Below are 25,747 nucleotides of genomic sequence, written 5' to 3'. Positions count from 1 at the left end.
ATGAGGATTTGACTAAAAAAAAGTTAAAATAACCTTAAATCTACGTTCCGAGACATGCAGTTTTGCGCAGTTGTTTAACCCCTTCAAAATATATTTGAGATTTATCAGCCCTTGAGGACTAACAGCTCTTCAAGTATGCTGAAATTTGACAACGCTGCAATTACATAATGGGAAATTATTTGGTTTATATGCAGTTCACTTCAGTCTTGTTCAAAAGAATCTCTCCTCACTAAACCAGACGTAAACAATCAATCCAGCACATGAAAGAAGTTTCTTGATGTGCTGAGTTTGCGATTGAGAAGGAAGGTCTTATATTTGCTAAAACCTGATTGTCTAAAGTCTATTGACTGCAACAAGCAGATAAACTCTCCGTTGGGCACCCGCGTCTGGCCAGACTTTCTCGACTTTGGACGTGAATTCAACATATTTCTATTACAGCTAACGACTTGAGCTTCCAGGTAGCTTCCTAAAATTTAATTTTCTATCGATTTATGAATATAACCTTTTAATAAGGATCCTTGAACAGAACGAAAAAAGGCCACAGCCGGATGCCCAACCGAAGGTTTTAAAACATGTGTCCAACGGAGGGTTAAATCCCACAGAGGAATTGAATGTGATCTATTTTTCTTTATATTGTTGATGACAATCGAACGATCACTGAGTTACGGCGGTGTTAGCCGCTTCGTACTGCTCATAATGCCCATCAGGTTTTTAATACCAAGACCTCCTATATTAGCACGCGTACGAAAGACAGCTAAGGAGGATGCACTAAAATGATTCCACCTCATCCTTCATACAACCGACGCAGAAAGAACTCGAAGTTAGGACGTCTCACAGAACGTATATCTCGCTGTCACGTTCCTTAAGGCCCGTCCACGAAATTGTGGAGTTGAAATTTTGTTAATCTCAGAATATCACTCGAGCACCACCGCTCCACTGGTGGCCAGAAAGATTTCACGGCCATCAAAGTTTATGTACTTGTCAAGCACTCGCTGAGTTGACGCAAAGCCCTCGTCTTCAGGAACAGACCGCAGGTAGGATCCAAATTCTCTCCTTTCGGGGGAAAACTACTTCATAGGTCCCACGTCTCGCCGACTCATCCGCCTCGCAATTTCCAGCAAAATCGATATCACCATCTGATTTCCGCTTGACTGTCGGAGTAGAAATCAACCTCCGTGACAGTTATCACACAAGTTAGCAGCCAATCAGAGGATGGTTCCATACGTAGAAATCCACGCAAGTGGGGAAAGTCCCTCATCGCCATGCACTTGGGAGTGGCCGGGACGATTCTTGTGCATATGATCCAAGCAGCTCACAACTTCCGAGCTTCGCCCAAGTATCCTCTGGTTAGCTTCCGAAATCCGTTCGGGGGCGAACTAATTTGAGAAGGCACAACAACCCAGGATATCTGGTTATGCGCTGGGTTTGAGACTCGCCACGTAAAATAACCTCCCCCTCCCATGAAAACACGGCTAAAATCGTCTAAGTGGTTATCGAAGAAGAAGAGCTGAAATCACCTGCTTCTTTAATTGGCGCTACCTCTATTTGGAGCACACTGCAGTGGTCTGGTAACTTGAACTTGAATCTGATGGTTAGCTCCTCGCAGAATACTCCTCCGCCAACCCTTCCAACCAACTTCAAGCCAGCCGTGAACAGGTTCATCAGGCTCTGCCTCCAAATACTGCACTCCGCCTACTCTTCTCTTGAGGAAAGTGTGCACCCTGTACTATTCACTGAACGTCTGGGAGCATCTTTCTTTACGGACAGTTCCTAAATGAACTGTGGATTAGGTGCGCGGGCATGTATTCGACGGATCTTGCGAACGAGAGGTGTATACAGCGACTTTAGCAGAGCTCCATGAAATACTAAGTTATATTTTATTACTCAAAATGAAGGTCTTAGAGTTATTCCTTCTCAATGGATGGAAAAATATATTAAAAATGGCATCTCTTACTAGCTAAGAGCATTCACATATAAGAAATTCTTACCATCTGTAGATGGCTGAAAAATCAAATATCTTTACTTACCTTTCACTTAAAAATTCTGCTTAAAAAGTTTACACCTTTTTTTTTGTTTTTGCTCCTCTCCACTCATAAATACTGCAACGCACTGAAACCGGAAACGTTGAGATTTGCAAGCATTACAATGACGCCGGGGCTTCAGCTACAGCACAAGCACAAGCACGAACTAACTTCCGTTTGCATATATACATATATTTATGCTTGCGAAGAAAAGTAAATTATCCACTTAAAAGTATGTTGCGGTGCAGCGGGAGCAGGAGATTAAATATTTGAATGTGTGTGCAGATGTACAAAGTTTGACTGAAGACTACTAAATCCCAAATACGGCAGACTGCTGCTTGCTGCTACTTGACAGTTGATTGCTTAGGCAGAATAACGATATACATATGTATGCTTGCATATGTGATTATGCGTGTATGAAAGTCTTTGCTTACGCTGCATGGGATGCTGCTGCATAAACTATTTTACAAATACTTGTCTTCTGCTGATACTACTTTTGCTGTCTTTTGCTGCTTTCGTGTACGTTTGTTCCCCCTTGTCACACAGTTGAAGCACCTTTAATCCTTAAGCCTTAATCCCGGCTGATAACGAAAACGTGCAGACTGAATGGCGTCTCTGTTGGCCTCATTGAAATGCAATGGCAACAACATCAACGTTTAACACGCCGTGTTAGCAGAGCTGATTCGGAGTGGGAGGGAAGAGAAAGCAAGTTGTTAGTATAAATTGTTGCTGAGCGACATGTAAACGGAGAGAGAGCGAGAGAGCAAGATACACAGAAACAAATTGAGAGAGCGCGCCAATCTAGCAATGCGGGAGCATGGTGAGAGTTAGTGCAATGCACCGTTGCATTCAAACGTGGGAATTTCACTTATCAAAACGCGATTTGTTGGCATTTTTCTAGTTGTTGTTTTCAGTTGTTAGTGCCATAGAAAAAAAAATAAAAGTAAAAACAAAAGAAAAAATCTTTGCAGTTAATAAGCAACAAATTAATGCACTTTCTGTTGCCCAACAACAAAAGGCGAGCAGCAAAAATGCCTGCAGAGGAGCATGGAATGTAATGATTTTAATGCTGTTGCCGATTGAATGCAACGAATGCAGCCGGTATGGACAAAGGCTTTGAACTCTTAGCGCTGCGCTTTGGTGATAACAACAATGCGAACAACTGCACCAACCGCGCGAATTTAATTCATATACTTGTTGTTGTAGTCTTTTTTGTAGTGTCGCAAACAAACACATTTATGTATATTTTTATCGTAAAATTTCTGTCCTTTATCAGTATAGGTACAGCTGTTGTTTTGATGCAACGGTTGAGTCAGTTTTTGCCTGATTGTTGTTTATGTTTAAAATAATTGTAAAATTGAAGTGAGTATCTTTCAATTTGTGCGCTTATTTATTTTAAAACTTTCTCCACTAATTTTTTTATATTTAGTTAATAATTTTTAATTGCAAATAATTTACTCAACAAAACTTGTACTATATTACGTTCCTAAGTTAGTGAGAAGCGAGGCTCGGATCGTAAACAATTTTCAATAATTTTGTCGAAGCGAAATCGATACGCGAAATTCAGAGCGAATGTTAGAAATAATGATTTTTAAAATCTTGAAGGTGGAAAGGAGCTTATACATAAGCATATTCGGCCTTTTTCGTCCTATTGGAGGATCCTTTTTAAAAGACTATATCCATAAATCGATAGAAAATTAAATTTTAGGAAGCTACTTGCAAAGTTAAGTAGTTAGTTATAATAAAAATATGTTAAATTCACGTCCAAAGTCGAAAAACTCTGGCCAGACCCGGGGGCCCAACGGATAGTTAAATATGAAAGGACTCACAACACTTTATGAATGGATGTATAACTCGAGTTTCGATTAGTAGATACTTTACTTTACTTTACTTTACTTTAGTTTACTTTACTTTACTTTACTTTACTTTACTTTACTTTACTTTACTTTACTTTACTTTACTTTACTTTACTTTACTTCACTTTACTTTACTTTACTTTACTTTACTTTACTTTACTTTACTTTAATTTTATTTAATTTTATTTTTTTTTTTTTGAAAGAAAGGAGTGATTTACATATATTAATTGGCGACAGCTTTGCTGCAAGCCAATAATTTATAACAGGTACAAAGATTACAATTAAATATAGGTATGTATATAAATATTATATAAAATAGTTAACAATTTTACAAACAAGAAAAACGTTTACTATTGTTTTTTGTTTTTCACTTGCCAATGCAAATTGGCTGCGCTACTCCACCCTAAGACTGCACTTCATAACTACTTCTCTCTCCCTTCCTTTTGTTGTTTATTTGCATATGTGCTCTCATCACATTAATCGTTGGCGCGCACTCTCTCACTGTTTCACTCTCAGCTCTTTTGTGGGTGGCTGCTCCAGCGTTTGGGCTGTGCCAGCAGGTGGCCGTGTAGTTGCTATTACTTTTATTGTTGTTTTTACTGCTGTTGTTTTTGCAAAGACGTCAAAGGAAGTTGGGAGTTGGTTTTCGTTGTCATTCGTTCACATTTTTTCCCACGCAACGAAATTCGATTTTCCGCAGAAATTTTTATTCTTTATTGAAGTATTTGCATTTAATAGTTCAAACAGAATTGGCAAAGTTTCAATTCTCTTTTATTTAGTAAAATAATTATGGCAAGACTTAGCTTACTTGCCACACGCTTGGGCCAGCAGCTGCCAAAAGCACATTTTCGTCTGTTACACGAGCCACTTTTTTCTTTGCCACGGCGCCGCTTTCAGATGTTTTCGCATGTGAATGTAAATATGTAAGGATGTATGGATGTGTATTTTGGTTCGCAGTTGTCATAGGCTTTCAGCGAATAAGCATGTACCTACATGCCTATGACAGTATTCATACATAAATACACATATACTAAGTATTTTTTCATGCAAATGTATGCCAAATTGTGGCCCCTGAACGTCAATGCACTTTATAACTTTTAACCTTTTCGCTCCCCTCTCTTACACTGCAACAACTTGCTGGTCGCTTTGGCAGCTGCGAATTTTTCTCGTACATACACACACACACAATTCTCAAACTTCGAACACTGTTGCTTGCTTGCAGCTAAGTATTATATTTTTAACACAATTTAATTTTTCTCACATGCATACGTATGCATGTACATTTCACATTTAAACGCGTTTCACACATCCACAAAAAAAATTCAAATGAAATTCTAATGCGAGTTGTATTTCAATACCGAAAACGAAATTAAAAAAACAACACAAATAGAAAACCAGCCCAATCGTATGGGCAAAGGCAATGACAACGGCGACGGCAACTACAACGCGACGACAATGACAACACAACTTTACTGATAGATGACAGCAGAAAAACTGCTCTTCCCCAACGAGTTCCATCAGCGCCGCAATGTAAGCCGAATCAACAGCGAGCAAGCAAAGCAAACGAAATTTATCTACGGTAAATGCAGGCCGGAGATATACCCATGCGATTGCAAGTTGTGGCACCAACAGTGGCAGCAACAAAGTGCACACACAGATACACATTCGTTTTACTCTTACCTCGCAAATATTCGTGTACTCACTTTGTGAGTGCGTAACCCGCTTGAATACATTTTGGAATTCATGCTCTTTGAGGTCAACACTAATACGCGCTCTGCATTTATGGAAAGGCTTGCACACACACACATAACTATTGTGGACTATCGTGTGCTATTTATTAGTATTGATATGCTTGTTTACTGCGCCAAAGTAGTTAGTGGTGTACTAGTGGCGAGCTAGGGGCTTGGCAGTGAGTACGCCTTGTATACCTGTGCTCTTTCGTGAGCACTTATGACTTAGGGCGAATACTCTTTACGTGGATTGGCCAGATTTGAAGAAGAGTAAATAGCAAGCAGCTGGCGCGGTTGTTTTTTGTTTGCCCACAGGGTGTATCGAAATCAAAAAAAAATAAACTTTGTAATATATTTCTTATTCACCAAATCTTAACACATTAGTTTCATAATAAAATATGTATTCATAAAATGTAAATGAATCTCGATACATGAAAATGAAATGAAGGGTAATATTAGCATAGAGATACTCGAAAATTAAAACTGCGTGAGTTTTGAATCGGCTACAACCAACTCGTACTGAATTTTTCTAAAACTTTTTCATACTAAATTTCTTATTATCAAACTATTTAGCTGATTACTATAGATAATAATCTTATTAGCCTTTACTATGAATTTGTTCTAAAATTTGGATATGAAGAAATGTGTAGTACTTGAAATTTGTAGTACTTACTCGGCTTTGTGAGCTTTGAACTCAATATCTACTGTCATTTTGTCTCTCATAGAAATCCTGGGAACATAGATTTTCCCAAGCTTCTCCTGAGTCAATTTCCTAAGAAAAATTATTCCTAAGTATTTTGCGCTGGGTCAAATTGCGAAAGTTTGGTAGGGTAAAATTGGGTACCTTGTATCTGGTGGTAAAAAGCATTCTGTGAGTTCGTGGGTTCAAACTTAAGTGACAGCCTATAGCCCAAGGGTTGAGCTAACCTAGCGCCCTTTAAATTATCCCACTGATCGTATTAGGTCGCAGTGATCATGCCATTATCACCACATCATCAGCAAACGCAATCACTTTTACCCCACCTGTATAAAGTTTAATCAAGATTTTGCTTATGACACTTAACCAAAGAAGTGAAAATGATAAAACTGTAAAACTGCCTATGAGTTCCCCTACTGAACAATTAGCTATGATCCAGATTTTTAGGATAGAGATGGCCCAACTGCTAATACAATTGTCCACCCCTAAGTCTATCAACGTCCGTTGGATGGTATCAGTACAAACGTAATTGAAGGCGTCTTCTATATCCAGAAAAACCGCCATGGTATACTGTTTGTTCTCTAGAGAGCCCGCTATTGTTCGGATTACCTCCTGAAGCGCTGTCTCCGTAGATTGTCCTTTGAGGTATGCCTGTTTTGCAGTTGATATACCAGAGCTTTCCAAACAGAGGTGTTTATCCAAAAGTCTTTCAAAGGTTTTTAACAGCAAAAACGAAAGACTGATTGGCTTAAAATGCTTAGCTGATTTATATCCCCACGAGCCTATTTTTGGTATGAAGACGAACTTAACTAGTTTCCAACTTTCTGGAGTATGGACTAAGTTTAAACAAGCTTTAAAATTATCCCCTAGTCATGGTAGGATACAGTCCAGGGTTTCCTGTAACATCTTTGGAATGATCCCATCTGACACCAGAGATTTTAAAGTTGAAAAAGACTTGTTAGTCCATGCAACTTCCTCCTTGGTAATTATTTAATTTGCAAGATGCTGTGGATTATATTGGTTCCGCCAATTATTTCTCCTCCGACTTTCGTGGGCACTGCATCCCGGAAAATTAGTGTTCAGCAGAAGTTCCAGTAGCAGTCCAAGTGCAATTAGGTTTTGGAAAGAACACGGTTAAGCCTAAGTCTTTGGAAAGAAGTCTTTGGAAGAACACGGTTAAGCCTAGAACAAGCCCTGGTGAATTCGATTGACGAACAAAATTCCCTCCAGCTCTCTTTCTTGGCGGCCCCTAATTGTACTGTCTCCAACTTTTTCCGAACAGTTCCCAATTTCCTGTCGAGTAGCTGAGCTTAAAGATAGACGTGGATTTTTCTCTTAGTTTTAGGAGCTCACTGCTCCACCAAGGAGTGCGTGTTTTTTTTCTGTGTTTTATCCTCCCCCTCCTTTTATCCTCTACAATTGTTACTATCCTTACTGAGCAGTTTTCATCCCCATCCCCTGAAGTACTCTGTACCAAGAAAGGTGAAAGTGGGAGTGTTACCTCTGTTACACACCGACAAGGAGACTCACCTCGGTCGTTTGTTTCAGAGCTTCCCCATAAGGCGTGCCTCGCATGAAACGCATCCGAGTAGCAGGGTATTGTTTGTATTTTCATGCACAAGTCTGCGGGCCTCCTCAGGCGGTGCTGGTCTATCATGTGGCATATACATACATTCAAACCAGTATTATTCTAACTCCGTCAGTGGCGTCCACCTCAACAGCCGTCACATCCTGTGAACTATATAATGGGATTAAAAATGTATTTAAAGGTTTTTTAGCTACAGTGCATGAACTGCCACCAGTACGAACGTAATTAAAGGTGTCTTCTATAACCAGAAACGCCGCCATGGTATACTGTTTATTCTCTAGAGAGCCCGCTATCGTTCGAATTACCTAATAACTCAATTATTATTAATAACACAGTTTTTTTTTTATTAAATAATATTTTAATTTTATTGTAGAAATTCGCCGAATAGAAAGATCAACCGGACTCGATGAAATAAAATAGATAGTGAGTTTATTTGTTTCATAAGTAACGGAAAATTATATATGTAATTATATTTTTAGGTACTTCAACACTTCCTATAAAGAGAAACATTCTTGGAAAGTATGAAAATAACTGTGAAAACGCAAATGGAAAGAGAATGGGAGAATAAGCTGATACAATAAACAGTAAGCGACTTAAATATTAGGACGCTTAACATTTATTTTAATGCATTTATTAATGTCAGTTCAATGCATACCCTCCCATTACCAACACATTCCGTCTCATTCCTTCTCACTGCGTTCCACTTAAACTCACATGGCATTTTGTAACGTCACACGATTTTTAAGTACATTTTAAGTCACTGACACCCAACTCGCGCGTACTTTTGTTGCCCAACATCACTCTGAAACACTTCATTTAAACTGAAAACTACTTTTCATCAGCTTTGATATGTTTATTTGCTGTGATTATTTCACTCCAGCACTCTCTCACTCACTCTCGCACCATCTCACTTACTCTACCCAACTTACTACAACAAGTTACGAACACAAATCTGAATTTACACGCTGATGCACTGTTGCACCTGCAACTTTATGTAACTTTAAATGCCATTAAATTCACTTAGACGGCAGATAAACTGGCGCACCAAAAGCACACAGCCATCTCCATGTGTGGCACCGATTCACATATCTCACTTGTGTTGCTGAAGATGTCCATTTCATCGACAGACCAGCCAAGTACTTTGCCAGTTTACAAGTCTTTTATTTTGGCATAGACATTGCCGGCGAGGTGGGTGTGTGCGAGCGTTATTTATGGACAAGAGTTTCGCCTGCAGACTGCAAGTGAAAAACGTTTTGGAATTTTTGTAAATGTGCGCAAACAAAAAACAAAACAAAAAAGAGTAGGCGTTGTACAAGGTGAAGTCCAAAATAAACAAGACTGAGCTAAAATAGGAACGACAGGAGTTTATTTATTCAAAATAGTCTCCTCTGGCCTCAATACACTGTTTTACGCGATCCAAAAGCTTTGCGAAAGAGTGTTTGAGGTCATTGACCGGAATGTCCTTCAGGATGTCGGTACAAGTCTTTTGGATGACCTCTACGGACGCAACACGTTTTCCTTTCATGGTCAAATGCAATTTTCCGAATAGGTAGAAGTCACAGGTAGCCATATCAGGCGATCAGGCGAATACGGTGATTGATTGATGGCGACAGTGATTAAAATGCGATTTTTAGTCAAAAAACCAGTCACAAGAGTGGATCGATGAGATGACGCATTAGGCAATGCAATAAGCGCCTGCTTCCTTCTTCGCGGTATTCAGGGTGAAGTCGACGAATGCGATGTAACAAACGCTTCTAAACGCCAAGAAAATTGCATTGACGGTTTGGCCCGTTGGCACGAGCTCCTTGTGGACAATTCCCTTGGGATCGTAAAAACAAATGAGAAACGACTTGATTTTTGACTTCTCCAAACGCGATTTTTTAGGTGGTGGCTCATCTGGGGTCCTCCATTCGGCACTTTGGCGCTTAGTTTTCTACTTCAATTTGGCAACTCCACCTTTCATCACCAGTTACAATGTTGTAAAGGAAGTTCTCGTATTTTCTCGCCTCTTTAATGAATGTTGAATTCTGAGCAATTTTTGATCCTCAGTTAACTTGTGCGGAATGAAACGGGCACAGACCTTCCGTAAGCCCAAATGATCAGTTAAAATGTGGCCTTGGAGATATTCAACTCCGATTCTATGAATTTCAACGATGATTTCGGTTCATTTTTGATAAATTTACGAATAATTTTGATGGAGTTTTCAGTGTTTGCTGATTTTTGACGTTCATTGTCATTTATGTCCTCACAACCATCTCTGAAACGTGAAACCACTCATGAACTCTGGAGATAGACAATCATCGCCATAAGTTTTTTTTTCATCCATTCAACTGTTTCGGTAGACGATTAACCGATTTTAGAACAAAATTTCATATTAGCTCTTTATTCGAAACACATTTTTGTACCGATGGCATAAACATACTGACACTTAGGCGCAATAACTTCGCTTCCACTGAACCGAATGTCATCAAGCTTTCACTGGAAGTCAGCTAGGGATGTAGCTTCCAACGCACTAACGCATTAAAAAGATTGTGCTATCAAAACATTTTTATAACACCAGTCTTTTTTATTTTGGACTTCAACTTGTATGTTGTTGCCTGTAACTATTGGCTGCTAGTTGCTTGTTTTTGCTTTCTGCATACACTCAGCACAAACACTTTCGGTGATATATCAGCTGCTGGCAAATAGCTTTTCGACGTATTGAAATTGTATTGTTTGTTCTCGAACAATTGCAACCCTGCGGAAGGCAGGCATTCATTCGCAATTCATTTCAACATAGCCAATTGTCAATTGCACGCAATGGACACCTATCAATGGTACACTCGTTACAAATACCATAAGGCAAACATACGTTTTGTAGGCAACAATTTTCGGTCAACTGGTACTTCCGTCATACGATTGCCAGTCCATCCAACTATTCACATAAATCCAATTTCACATCAATCTCAGGTGCCTCAAAAGATGTGTTTTGCCGCCATAAGCATCAGCACACTCATCGTCATCATCAGCACCAACATCAGCATCGATATTTTCATCAGTGTGGCCTCGCAGCACTGTTAACTCTATGATTGCTACGGACTTCAGGCAGCAGATAGCTACTCACTTCTTGACTTTCTCATTTAGCACGTACGTTGATCACATAAATTCCTGGCAGCCAGCAACATCTTCACTTCGGCCAAGCACTTTCTTTCGCAACGTCTGCTCCCTTCACTCCACCGCACTGCTGTCTACGTGTATGTAATTTCACTGATTTGTCCCGTGTGCAGGTGTACGCTAAAGCGAGCTAAGTATATATTTAAGTCCTTACATAGCTTGCGAGCTTTCGCTTTCCCAGCCATCACTACACTACACAGCACAACACGACACTACAAACTCCAAACTCCAACGTCCAACATTCAACTTCAACTTCAGCTGAAGCTTCAATATCTCTTATGTTTATGCCTGTGCCTTTGCGTGTGTGCCGGCATTTATTTGCCTCTTCAGTACGTCAACGATATTTGTCCACCGTGATATGTTCTTTTCCATGTCCTTCTGTCTGAGCAGCGTTGTTTAATGGCTTTATGTATATACCTACATATGAGCACATATGCGATGACGTTCTGGCATGTGATGGAGATTTCTTGGCGTGAGGTTCGGGTGTGCGAAAATTGCAGTCAGAGCGCAAATGTGCAAGGATTTAATTTATTATTGCAAGCATATGAAAGGTGCGAGTTGCGAAAGCTTGAGACTTGCGATTTTTTCTGTGGAACATTCGCTGCTTGCACTAGAAACTATAATTAAATAGTTACATTAGGACAGTTTTCACAAGGTTGGAATGCACCGGTTATCCTAAACTTTCCGCGCGTCTCTTAACTTCTAAAGAAACTCAGTTACAGCTATGAAGCCTAACTCGCCAAAATTCCTTCTCAGATAGTGGAGGAGTGAGCTGCGTGGATTCTTCTTCTTAATTGGCGCGTTAACCGCTTACGCGATTTTGGTCGGGATTAACAAAGCGCGCCAGTCGTTTCGTTCGGAGCCAGTTGTAAACACCAGGTGAAGCCGAGTCCTGCTCCACCAACCTCCATCTTTCCAACGCAGAGGAGGGCTTCCTTTTCCTCTACTACCATCAGCTGGAGAGATTCCTATCCCTCAAATCACTCTCACAGAAAACCTTGAGAGTAGGGTCATAACACTGGAAAAGGCATTTAGTAGGGCCTACAAAACGTCCTGCCCCATAAAATTTAGCAAAAAAACTCACCCTCCTTGGTGGAGCAGTGAGCTCTTAAAACTAAGGGAAAAATCCAGATCAACGTTTAACCTCAGCTACTCGACGGGAAATTGGGAATTGTACAGAGAAAGTCGGAGACAGTACAAGAAGGCAATCAGGGCCGCCAAAAAAGAGAGCTGGAGGGAATTTTGTTCGTCAATCGAATCCACCAGGGATTCTGCTAGGCTCAGCCGTGTTCTTTCCAAAGACCACTCAATGGCTTCTTGGGTCAAGAAACCTGATGGAACTTGGACTGCTACAGCAGAAGAATCGCTAGAGCTTCTGCTAAACACGCATTTTCCGGGATGCAGCGCTTACGAAAGTGAGAGGGGAAACATTAGGCGGAGCCAATATAATTCACAGCATCTTGCAAATGAAATTATTACCAAAGAAAAAGTTGCATGGGCAATCAAATCTTTCTCACCCTTTAAATCTCCGGGGCCAGATGGGATCATTCCAAAGATGTTACAGGAAACCTTGGACTGTACCCTACCATGGCTAGAGGAAATTTTTAAAGCCTGTTTAAACTTGGGCCATACTCCAGATAGCTGGAAACTAGTCAAGGTCGTCTTCATACCAAAAGCAGGTAGAAGAGGACATGAATCAGCGAAGGACTTCAGGCCAATCAGTCTTTCGTCTTTCCTGTTAAAAACTTTTGAAAGACTTTTGGATATGCACTTCAGAAGCTCTTTGGAGAGCTCTGGTATATCAACTGCACAACACGCATACCTTAAAGGCAAATCTACGGAGACAGCGCTTCTCGAGGTAATCCGAACTATAGAGGGCTCTCTAGAGAGCAAACATTATACCATGGCGGCATTCCTGGATATCGAAGGCGCCTTTAACAATGTTAGCACAGATGCCATCCAACGGGCGTTGATAGACCTGGAGGTGGACAGTTGCGTTAGTAACTGGGTCATCTCCATGCTAGAAACCAGGATCAGCAAAGCTAATATGGGTAATATCAACATAACCAAGAAGGTCCACGGGGGCACTCCACAAGGGGGAGTATCATCTCCACTTCTTTGGCTATGTGTGATCAGCAAAATCTTAACAAAACTTGACGGAGGTGGGGTAAAAGTGGTGGCATACGCTGATGATGTGGTGTTAATGGTGTCAGAACTGTGTCCAAATACGATCAGTGGGATCATCCAAAGGGCGTTAGGCGAGCTTAACTCTTGGGCCACAGGATGTGGGCTAAGTTTAAACCCACGTAAAACAGAACTTATGCTTTTTACCACCAGATACAAGGTACCAACTTTCACCCTACCAAATATCAACTGACAAACTCTGTCACTATCAACCAGTGCAAAGTACTTAGGAGTAATTCTGGACTCCATACTTAGCTGGAAGTTAAACGTCGAAGAACGGGTAAGGAAAGTAGAAATTGCTTTATATGCCTGCAAACGTATGCTTGGAAGAAGATGGGGTCTTCAACCTAAGCATACATTATGGCTGTATAAGGCGGTTATACGACCCATTCTATCGTATGGTTCGGTAGTTTGGTGGAAAGCTCTAGGGAGAGAGTACAATACCAAATTACTCAGCAGAATACAAAGATCAGCCTGTGCAATAACGGTCGGTGCAATCAGATCATGTCCTAGAGAGGCTCTCAATGCACTGACACACGTTATTCCAATAGACCTACATATAAAGAAGACGGCAACCATGAGTGCATTTAGGTTAAATGAAGCGGGTCGCTGGAAAGAAAAAACGTATGGTCACGCTAGTCTATTATTGCGACAAACTCAGTTAACCTCGGTGAGGACTGACTACATCGTCCCGATGGTAACGTTCAATAGGAATTTTGCCACACTCTTTCCATCTAAAAAAGAATGGAATAAGGGATTCTCTATAAACAACTTCCATACCACAGTCTATGCAGATGGCAGTAAAATGGATTGTGGTGTTGGAGCTGGTATATATTCTCATAGACTTGGAATTGAAAAATCTGTGCGCCTCCCTAATACCAGCAGCGTCTTCCAAGCGGAAGTATTAGCAATTGGGGAAGCCTGTAGGTTACTAATCGCAGATTTCTCTTTCAAGGGCAATATCGCTATTCTTTCGGATAGCCAAGCTGCAATCCAGGCGCAGGACGCGACTATAACAACTTCTAAAGTGGTGGAGCAAAGTAGGAGTAGCCTCACCAACTTGAGTGAAAACCACAGAGTAACCTTAATTTGGGTCCCGGGACACCGGAACATAGAAGGTAACGAAAAAGCTGATGAACTTGCAAGAGGGGGATCTGCCATGAATAGCGCTCTTGCAGTACCAGTATTCACTCCACTAGGTGCGGTCAAGAATGCAATTTCCCTAAAATAATTTCGAATTGCAGATTGTAGATGGAGAGACCAGACGAAATGCAAAATCAGCAGAACGTTATGGCCCACCTACAACCTCAAGCAATCGTCGACATTAATAAACATGAAACGACAGGACACCTGTAGACTTACGGCAGTCATAACTGGCTTCTGGTCTATCAGAGAACAAGCCGCCAAAATGGGCATAACACATACTGTCATAGTTGTAAACAACCGGGGGAAAAAGAAACAATCTTCCATTTCCTCTGTGAATGCCCTGCCCTATGGAAGGACAGAATGTTAACCCTGGGCAAACCGCTGTTCGAGAGTCTCGAGCAGCTGTCTGGCTTAGAAGTCAACAACCTAATAAGGTTCCTAAACCGCACAGACTGGATATAGTTATAACTGTAAACAATTTGGTAACGAGGATGTGGCAACAAAATGGTGCGGAAGCGCTAGTTGGATTCTGGATGAATCACCACTCTAACCAACCAACCAACCAGCTGGTACGACATCGAATACTTTCAGAGCCGAAGCATTTGTATGCGTTCGAACGACGTGCCTTGGTAGGACTAAGTAAGACGCAAAGTCCGTGTAAACGATATATGGTCACCATAGCCATCATCGATGATCCACTGTGTACGATTTTTTGGAAGGATAAGGCTTGGATAGTTCATTTTCTCTGCCGCTATCCAGCTTTCGCCAGACTTAGTTGGCAGATTTGTGTTGTCGGATGTACTGAATTGAAAATGTAGCCAGCCCTATTGAAAATTAACGAGCTACATTCCCTATCTCTTGAAAAACTTAACATCAAAACGGCGCTTCAGTGCTACTTGAGGAGTGCCAGTCTTCACCTAACATTCTAAAAAAAATCTGAGAAGATTGCAGAGAAGCAATTAATCTCAACCCCACTCGTTTCTCCCTATTCTTCAATCCTTTTCAGTCCTATGTCTACTCTAAGCCACCAAAGCTTTCTTACCATTCCGATCATATACATACCTACTCCCAGCCACCAAAGTAAGGAACCACAATTATTTTATACTGTATTTATTTTTAAAAATAAAAATAATTCTTTTTTATCCTTCATAGTCTTCTATGTTAAGCATCATGGCTCTTTTAGCGGAAATTAATTCCGACCAGTACGACATCCATTCCGTAATTTAATACGACAGCAAAGGCTTAGATCTTCCCTTTATCGTTCCCACGACAGTCGGTTCTACGTTACCGGAACGACCAGGATTTATATCCGGCCAAGGACTGTCACTTCAGCAGCGTTCCCCATATATGTATGGGGGAATGTTTATGCTAATACAACAACAACAACATCCTACCTTTATAAAGTAGAATGGAAAGTATTGCCTGAGTGCTAGGAATATTTTCGGCCATCCATAATTCTATTTCAGTCTAATTCGGCAAAGTTTAAATGGAAGACGAACTCCATCCCTTCATGCTAAAAATACTCGAGTATACCGACCCACAGCCAAAAAAAATTGCATAAAGAAGAGAGGCAAGTTCTTCTGGACCACATTTTATGTACAGCAGAGTGTAGTAGAAGAGTCACAAGAAGTTTGCATGGACTCGAATGAATATGGAGAGGACTCTAAATGGCTTTTAATTCGAAAAAAATGTACGAAATCAAGCATCTCACGATATGAGCCGCTCTAGCACTGTAAATAGACAAATTAAGAATCGGCGATAGTTTCCTCTGTAGGATATTCCCGCATGCCGGACACTGTGCTCGGATTACTCTACAGCGCATTCCTTGACTCTGATTTAATTCCTAACTGGGATATATTTTTCCCTGATGCCAAATAGAAAACTAGGATTTGAGTTGTAGGACGTCAGAGCAAAGAAAAGAGTTCCTACTCACCGGAAGACTTTGAATACAGTATCAATATATTTTCACTTTTCAAGAGAGACAATAAATAGTCTATAGCCAATTCATCTTAACACAAAAACTTGGGTTTCAAATTGCCTCGAAACTCTAGGAGCATCACTCTCTTTGTGGGAGAGTTTATTTCCTATCTTCGACTGTGTCATCCAAGCAAAGATTCATCATGCAGTCAATCCATACATCCGCGCAGTGTGCCAGCTGAAAGGGAAATCAAAGAGAGTATCCTTGCTCCAGCTCAACTCATTGCAACAGGTTTGTTATGTAAACGACATTAATCACAAATATAAATATAAGACCAGAGAATACGTATGATGAAGTGTCCTGGACTACATATTGGCTCTGCGACAGAAGTTTTTTTTTTTTGTTTTTTTTTGGTGGGTGAGGTAGGGTTCAAAATGCCTTCGCACTTACAGCAACCGTCGTCTACTGCGTCGTGGGGTGTGGCCACTAAAACAAGCCCTCCTCTCCTTCTGGGGAGGCAGCCTTCCCGGACCTGTTTTCTATATTACTTCAAGAGGGCCCAGAACGGCATCCATAAAGGACCAATTCTATTCACCCACGCCTGGGTCCACCATATTTGTAGCCAGCTTTCATGCTATAGGCTCGCCTTCTTGTGTCTATCTGTGCGGCTTCGCTTTTGTTGCACTGTGTCGAGGTCAATCTTTTTTTTTCGCAATACGTTCTCGATGTATTTCTTTACTGCGTTCCAGCTGTCCAGCTCCCTCAGAGCTTTCTTTCCGAGAGTCATCTGTCACCACTAAAAAACGTGTGTTCAACGTCATCGCTCGGTGCTTCGCAGTATATGCACTTGGAATCGGTTACCTTGCCCATACGGTATAGGTAACTCCGGAAATATCCGTGGCCCGAGAGGAACTGAGTAAATAAGTAGTTCACTTCCACGAAGTTCCTTTGGACCCATTTGTCAATTGATGGAAAAAGATTCGCCGTCCATCTGCCACTCGGTTCAGAAGTTTCGTGTCCCCGGATTCGGATTATGTTAATATGTAACTGCAATTTTCTCAGCATCTATTCGTATCTCACACGGAAGGTCATGTAAGGAGCTTAGTCGTCTCAGTTGAAAACTTACTTCTAAACTCCTAACTCAGCTAGTGAGAGTGAGCCAACCAGCAATCGCGATCGCCCGGAAAAGATTGCTGGATAAAAATATCATACGTCATAAAGGAAAACGAAGATCTGATCTGTGAGCATAAGTTGCATTTCAGCTTAGTCGGAGAGGGTGAGTCAACAATGCGTTGCGATCAAGTGATAAGCCTTCTACCTATATGAACATTTATCTACGACGTAATGAAAAACGGAGATCTGAACTCTAAGCAAATGTCATCTTTAAGTTCGAGTGGCGAGTTTGAGCCAACAAAACCCTCAGGATTATTGGATAAAATGTGTGGAATGAAAATTTATTTATGTCTTAATAGAAGAGGGAGATATGAATTCTAAGCAACTGTCATCTGTTAGCTTGGGTGGCGAGTTTGAACGAACTAAACCCTTAAGTTTGTCGGGAAAAATGTTTGGGATGAAAATTTATTTATTCGTAATGGGAGAAGAAGATCTGAACTCTAAGTAAGTGCAATTTTTAAGTTCGATTGTCGAGTGCGAACCAACAAAGTTGTACCAATCGTCGAGAAAAATGTTTGGGATAAAAATTGATTTATTCGTAATGGAAAAGGGAGATCTGAGCTTTAAGCAACTGTCATCTGTAGCTCGGGTGGCGAGTTTGAACGGACTAAACCCTCACGTTTGTCGGGAAAAATTTTTGGAATGAAAATTGATTTATTTGTAATGGTAAAGGGAGATCTATGCTTTAAGCAACTGTCATCTGTAAGCTCGGGTGGCGAGTTGTAGCCAAAAAATTCTTACCGATCGCCGAGAAAACCTTTGTATTGAAAATTTCTCTACGCCACTATGGAAAAAGATAACTGAACTCTCAGCAGGTGCCATATTCGAGCTCGATTGGTGAGGTTAAGCCAACAAACCAGTGCGACCGGTAGGAAAAATTTTCGCACCAAAAATTTCTCTAACTTTTAGTGGAAAAGGAAGTTTGAAACTACACGCAAGTGTGATATTAAAGCTCCTTTGTTAAGAAGAGCCAACAAAGCGACCGTCGGAAAAGACTTGTGTTGAAAATATCTACCTTTCAATGGAATTGGAGGATCTGAAGCTAATCTTTAAGCTCATAAGAATGACATTTCTCATATATTCCTTGCAATGTAATACGTAGCACCATTCATTTTCTACTTCCTGCACCAATTCCACTGTGTGTTCATGTATCACCTTATTTTATGTCTCGCTGTGATTATATTTGATTGAAATTCTCAGATTAATTCCGCATGACATTTACGGCCAAACGTGATGGGCCATTATCAGCAGCGGAGCAAGCACCATATGAAAGGTAGGAATCCCTTATTATGCTAGACCCATGCATGTGCATATGTGCGTGTGCGTGTGTGGCTAAATGGGCACCAGAAGTGGCCAGCCTGCCATTTATACAAATTACTACATTTGCTGCCACACATACACATACACGCACTACACCCTACGATTGGTCACATGAGCATCCTGTCGGCATCCTGTCGGTATCCTACAACACCTTTGCCTTCATATAACGATTCATGCTTTGCATGTTTTGCGCTGTTGACGACGCGACGCCATTGCACGCAAGTGTTTATGATGAGTGTTTCCTATTTATACCTGTACAATAAAATGTATCCCATGCCGGAGTGCGTCCCAACTGCCACTTAAACGTGCACCGAGCTTGTGCCTGCCGCGCCACCTCGTCCACCTACTTCGACTGGCAGTGACATTAATGCGCGCGTTCGCATATTTTCCCCTCGCACCTGTGCTTGTGTGCAAATGTAGTCACGACACGAAATGACGAAATGCTGTTTCAAATGTAACTACAACAGTAGCAATGACAGGCGCGTACATATACGTGTGTGTGTGTGCGTGCGTGTAGGCAGCCGACACTTGAATGCCTTGGCTGAGTTTCACATACGTTTCGCCTATCAAAACTTCCTTTTCCGCATGCACGCAGCTGTTTTTGGGATTGTAATGAGTTTTGCTGTCCTCACGTATGGGTTTGTGTGTGTGTATATAGTGGGTGCGATTACCCCTACCGTCGTTTGGTTGTTATGGCCATTGTCGCAATCTGTCATATATTTTCTACTTTTCTTTCTTCCTTGTCGCCGGCACTTCACGCTTTTCTTATTATTGTTTTATTTTCATGATTCGCCTGCGTTCATTCACTCATTCATTCATTCAGGCATTCATTCACTTTTATGTTTCACAACATTGCCGCACTCGACGGTACATTGTTGATGTGACAAGCTTTTGCTCGCATCAAAGTTGTTTATGCTTTTTGCGTGATCGCACATCCATGGGGTATGCGAGCTTGAGTAATTGAGAGCCCTTTAGGAAATCGGATTGATTGAAAAATAATTTCAAAGAAGCACGAAAAGAATGTGCCGACTTACACAGGGAAATATTTTATTCGTGGGAGAAGGATTGACGGGGAAGAGAGACTGGTGTTTGTTTCCCGTACTGGCGACACGCTCCGTGCTTCTTATTCGTATTGTCAAATTTAAAGAAGTAAACGTCGAAAGCGACGAATGTTGCCGAAACCAAGTTTTCTTTTATGATTTTGGATAACGATGTTCCGAAATCCAATAGTTCTATTGTGCCCCTCACAAACCTATGGAGCTTTTATAACCCCGACTTGTGAGAGGAATTTTAGTGCAGAACCTACTGGTGTGTGGCTTCTACAAGCAAAGTCTCTACTGGGAGGGTGTAATCAAAAAGAGAGATGAGAAAGCATCTCATAAACCTCCCGAAGGACAAACTGGGGCTGCTTACTGGCATCCTCACTGATCAATGCAGACTGCGCAGATATCTGCACTGAGATTTAGGGATTTGGTTTATGGGATATGATCCGACAACTCTTGTCGACTCCAGATACACCGCTACCCTTACTTCCCGATTTCGATTTCTTAGTCAGAAAAAGAAGTAAACATCTCGGCCTATCACGGCCGCCAGCTGGCCGAACCCAGTTCTAGGTTTACTGATAGAACTTGAACTGATTGAGGTATTGTAGGAAGAAGAAGGCACAAAAGCTCCTAAGGTCGAAGTGCAAATGAACATATCATTACATTACATAGAACCTAATACTCTAGGCTTCAACGTAACATCTGTTATTGGGTGATAGCTCCATTAGCACATAACTAGACCTGCAATGTACCATTCCGATTGGATTCCTATTTTTGTTAAGTGATCGTTCAGTCAACAGAGTCCACTTAATGCGAGTAGTTTCGTTACAATTCTTCGGGTACTACGCGTTAATTCTACATATTAGCTAAGCTTTACTCTGCGGTAGAAGGCTATGAAAGCTTTGTATTTCTTAAAGCCAGATGGATGTATTTCACCAAAATTTATTCTCTTCCTTTTTTCATTCAAGATAGAGAGTGTCCTTCCTCAGCTCCACAAAGCACTTTTGGAAATCTCAAGGACTGGTATATTTTCCCATTATAATTCAATGTGATCCTATTCTTCTTTTTTTTTGTTTTTTGAGGACATAGACATACGGAAAACATTCTTCATAAAAAGGAGCTGCTGCTGCCTTTCCTTAGGAAGTTCGTCGACAATTTCATTTCCTTATTGGGTTATTAGCAATGAAATTCGTAGAGTCCACAACTAGTCGCAAAGCATCATCTCGAATTTGGCCACCAAGCGTTGGAGAGTTGATCGATCGACCGATCTGATTTGCATGATGCAAGTCGCAACACAAAAATGTCAAAAAATGTTAAAACACATTTGGTGGAACAGACTTTTATTCGGGTCTGAGCGAATTCGACAGAATCACCTGAAGGTCTAACGTTACTTGGGATGTACGTTAAAAAAAGCTAAAATTGTGTTGGTGATATAGGAAAACAATCAGCACAATCTCTAATCATCCGAAATCGCCCTCACAATTTTCTTTTGTTCCATAGTTAAAGAGCAAACTTTGTAAATCTATCATCCTTGGGTGAAAGATGTAGTTGTGGGGTAACAAACTCCACTCAAGTCAGTACTCAAGTTAGCACTCTCGTAGACAAGACATGAAGTTCAGTTAATTGTGTGTAAAGGTCACAATATTCTCTGCCAAAAATGTAATCTCAGCTGGTGGATTTGGTGATAGTAAATTCGGTAGTAGTAAGCAACATTCTTGCAACTGGCTGCTTGGGTTAACAATATCTCCAATTCCAGTTCCTTAAAACTCACTGAGTTACTCATTTAGAAACTAGCTGCCTTCAACTAAATTACTTAACGGACGAATGTCCTTTTACTTTCAATGGATACGTGGGGTTTGATAAGGTGTCTCTCTATTTTCCCTCAGTTTGAGATTCTTCTTATAAATGGTTCCAAGAAACACCGAGAGAGTGGTAACACCTAACTCACTCAGGCTAAATAGCATATTGTGTTCGAAGCTCTGCAAAGTAAAAGGGTTGATAGTCAAGGAGGAAAGGAGGGAAGTGACAGAGAGAAAGTAGCATAATGTATTGCATTAATTGCGAATTGCACTGAAGGCCGTGGAGGACGCAAAGCAAACCTCAAAGATTGTTCAAGAATGTAAGAAGAAGCTTAATTCTGTTGCAAGACGTAATAAGCTTGAGCTTCAGAACATCGCGTTGTTCAAGAGAATAAACGTACTGATGAATTGACCAACTGCAGAAGTACCTACTCTGTGACAAGCCCGAACAGAAAACTATCGAACTTTCTTCTAAAACTTTGTAGAAAAGAAGTTTGGTTGATGGTCGGTATTATTACAGTATTCCACGGGGTGAGCATATGACCACCATTGGAATCATTGACGACCCGATTAGAAAAGCCGAAGAGCACTGAACAATTTCTCTATGAGTGTCTTGCTTTTGCTAAAGCAAGGCTACGAATTTTGGGTTCCGATGTCCTGATAGTGAGTTATATTCGTTCTCTCAAACTGGAGGATATTTTCAAATTTGCCTAAGAATCAGGAAATCCTCACAGCTACCTCTGTCTCTGTCTCTATTATATCGTATCTCCTTTTCTGGAGTGTTACTTACAACCTAAAGTAGCACCATCTCAGTTTACCTCTTCGCATTTTAAACGAACTTTAGCCCAACACACGGCGTAACGAGCCTGTCCACAATGATTATTGTCAGTTTCTCTTTGCAATTAGTTGGTTCTGAATTTTTTGAATTTTAGTTGCTTCTACACTCTTATGCATATTTCCGCCAGGGACTCTAAGCAACGGCATCTCTGGTCACCACTCTCCCTCTCAGCACTGTAATCTGTGGAACATATTAATTTCGCCCCACTCATAGCGAAACAGGTGCGGAAATTTCATTCAAATGCATTGCTGAATTTTAATAGGAAAAGTCGTAAAAAAGCGTTGTTCATTTTTCTTTTATTCATATGTCTTAACATATTTTAACGAATTTTATACATGACATGCGTGTTAAATATTTTTACTGTTATTGTTATTTTATTTTAATGGTCACAACTGCGACTAATTGAATTTTTAACCTGAAGAGTACAAGTGGTGCGTGTGAATTGAGAAATTTATGGGATATGAAAATACATTTTTTTTTGTTTTTGGAAACAATTTACAATTTCATGTTATAAAATGCTAGTACAGTAGTAAAATGCTAGGGCAGTTAATTTTGTATATGGTCGACAATTGTTAAAAGGTGGTATTTCAAGTTGCAAAGCAGTCTATCGAAACAGTGACTTCCTCTTTTAAATACTTCTACCATCATCATCAGCATTTGGCGCTACAGCTCTCAAATAGAGCTGTACAAAACGTCTACATTTGGCCCGATCCTTGCCTGATCTCGTTTGTTGCCCTTGAGCTCCCTCATGCCGTCTTCTAATGAGCTTTCTCATGTCGTCTTATATTTCGTCAATCCCTCTTCACCTTCGTCTGCCTCTTGCTTTCGTTGCAAATGTTTTAGCGTCAATTATTTTTTGTTGAACTCTCGTGGGGTCCATTCTCATGGTATGGCCTAGCCATCTTAGACTTTGCGCTTTGATGAACCGTACAACATTTTCTCCTCTTACAAGTTAGGCCAGTTCATGGTTCCAGTTAATACGCCATTCGCCGTTGTCTTTGGCTGCACCGAAGATTTGCCTCTCGCAAACACTTGGAATTTGTTTTTGTCTTTTTCACTTATTCTTTACAACTCCGATCCGAAGCAAAGAACTGGTCGGATTACAGCCTCAATTTCCAAGGTCTGTTCAACAGTTTTCATTTAAAAAGTCTCATAGGTGAATACATCTACCATTTCAGAGAAATGTAATTATGAAGTTTCACTTGTTAATATGTATAAGTTGCTACAAACATAATTACGAGGATGACCAGTAAAATCCAGGACTTCGGCATTCGGTCACTTAAGGTCCACCAATAATTGTGACTTTCATGGCATAGTCTCGGGATATCTGTGGAATCACCAAACAGCGGATCTGATAAGAGTGAGAATATACTTCGGTTTGCGGTTGAATAGATTCGGTAGAGAAGTATACGCAAATCTATATATATTTTCCTCCTTCCGAATCAACCTGCTTCAGCACGTTCTAGCTTTTGTTGGCTTTCTTTATCTCCGTTTCTAAACACCTCCTCCATGTCAGCGAAGGTCTGCCGCTTTATCGGTATTCTGTGGATTCCAATCAATTTCAGTGTGTGTGAGATGTCAATTGATTCTCTTCTAAGAACGTGTCCCACAGCCAGCCCCATTTACTTTTCAGGTCTTCCGTTTGTATTGGAGTTTGGTTGGTGCTACTCCAGAGGCTGCTGTTTGGTATGGTATTGGGCCAGAAATGCGCAATAACCACTAACTCGATTTTTGTCGAGTTTAACAAATACACAAGACAGACCAAGTGAAGCCAGGTTCTTCTCCACCTGATTTTTCCAACGCAGAAGAGGCCTTCCTCTTCCTCTGCTACCACCGCTGGTACCACATCGAATACCTTCAGAGCCGGAGTGTTTGTATCCATTCGCGGACGACATAACCCAGCCAACGTAGCCGTAGCATGGGTCTTTATTCCCTGTGCTGTGACAATGTCGTTGTGAAGCTCATTCAGTTCATCATTTCATCGCCTCCGATATTCGCCGTCGCAACGCGCAACTGTCCAAAAATATTTCTCTCAAACATTCAAAATTACGCTTGGAGGATGGTTCCTCAGCTCAGCAGCTTAATGCGCCCACCCTCGCACCATCTAGTCTGGCTGAAATTCTAAGTAAACCTCTGCTAACCTAAACTGTTTCATATTCCACTGCTGACATTTTCATTGTCACTTGTTGGTTACTTAAGTTGTCAGAGCGAACATTACTTATGCGTGTACCACTTTTTCTTCTCTCACTGCTTCCGTTTGTCCTTTCCCTCTACCCGAAACTTTACTGCTTCAACTGCAGCTGACAACAGTTTTAATTATCGTAAACCTTAACATTTAATTGGCAATAGCGCCGTAGAGCAGAAAAGCTCAGCTGGGACAGGAAGAGGTGGTTGCAAGGTATCAGGTCAGTCCATAAGTTCGTGCGTATTTTACCCATAATTTCACTTTTGTACGATTTTTGCATACAAAAAATTATTCGCGTAATATAACAGAACTATTCATATTTTCTTTGATATTTAGTGCATTCAACAAGTGATTTTAATCGCATGACATGTTAAGAATTATGGCATGGAATGCAAACGGTTTAAAAAACACCAAAATGAGCTACAAGTACTATTAGATTTAGAAAAAATTGACATTTGTCTAATATCTGAGACACACTTTACTAGACAATCCCATATAGAATTTAAACACTACAACGTTTATCAAACCGTCCACCCGAGTAATTGTGCAAGAGGTGGTAGTGCCATAATTGTAAAGAAAAACATTGATTAATACGAAGAACCCAATATAAGTGCTGATATTTTTCAAACTACCACTATCACAATTAAAACAAAAAACCAGCATCTCTCAATCACGGCTATATACTGCCCACCGAGATACTCTATCTCCTCAGGCAAATTTAAAAAACTTATAAATATGCATAAATTTAAGTTTATAATGGGTGGAGACTTCAACGCGAAAAATACCATGTGGGGGTCGCGCTTAACTACGACAAAAGGACGGGAACTATATAAAGCAGCACAAGAAACAGACTGTGAGTTTCTATGAACAGCTAAACCAACTTACTGGCCAACAGATGTCAACAAAACGTCAGACTTGATCGACTTTTTCATAGTAAAAAAATATCACACAACTATGTTCAAATCAGTGAGGGAACTGATCTTAACTCAGATCATTCCCCAATATATCTAACAATCAGCGAAACAATTGTCGAAAAAGACCAACCACCAACTCCATACAATAAACACACAAATTGGAAATTCTTTAAAAAAGTCAT

At 40.6% G+C, this 25,747-nt stretch overlaps 2 protein-coding genes across 7 annotated transcripts in view; both read right to left on the bottom strand.

Moving 5' to 3' along the window:
* The window catches only part of LOC128858936 (transcription factor btd-like), a 63,637-nt gene extending 57,923 nt beyond the window's left edge, over positions 1 to 5,714 (bottom strand). For 3 of the 6 annotated variants that reach the window (XM_054095530.1, XM_054095536.1, XM_054095529.1), the window contains exons 1-2: positions 4,460 to 5,489; positions 2,028 to 2,699 (exon numbers count right to left, since the gene is read on the bottom strand). The gene's annotated coding sequence lies outside the window, so the exon portion shown is untranslated. Of the gene's footprint in view, positions 1 to 2,027; positions 2,700 to 4,459; positions 5,490 to 5,557 lie in introns of those variants that run through there. The other 3 variants (XM_054095532.1, XM_054095531.1, XM_054095535.1) reach the window with 3 other exon arrangements.
* A 2,264-nt stretch (positions 5,715 to 7,978) lies between these two features.
* Positions 7,979 to 25,747, bottom strand: part of LOC128857705 (uncharacterized) — a 32,806-nt gene continuing 15,037 nt past the window's right edge. Inside the window, exon 3 of the mRNA XM_054093449.1 lies at positions 7,979 to 8,042. Coding sequence (XP_053949424.1) covers positions 7,979 to 8,042 — 64 coding nt within the window. The remainder of the gene's footprint in view (positions 8,043 to 25,747) is intronic.

Source organism: Anastrepha ludens, chromosome 3 (assembly GCF_028408465.1).
Source record: "Anastrepha ludens isolate Willacy chromosome 3, idAnaLude1.1, whole genome shotgun sequence".
Lineage (NCBI taxonomy): Eukaryota > Metazoa > Arthropoda > Insecta > Diptera > Tephritidae > Anastrepha > Anastrepha ludens.
The sequence above is the reverse complement of the archived record's forward strand: the minus strand, read 5'-3'. Positions and strand labels throughout refer to the sequence as shown.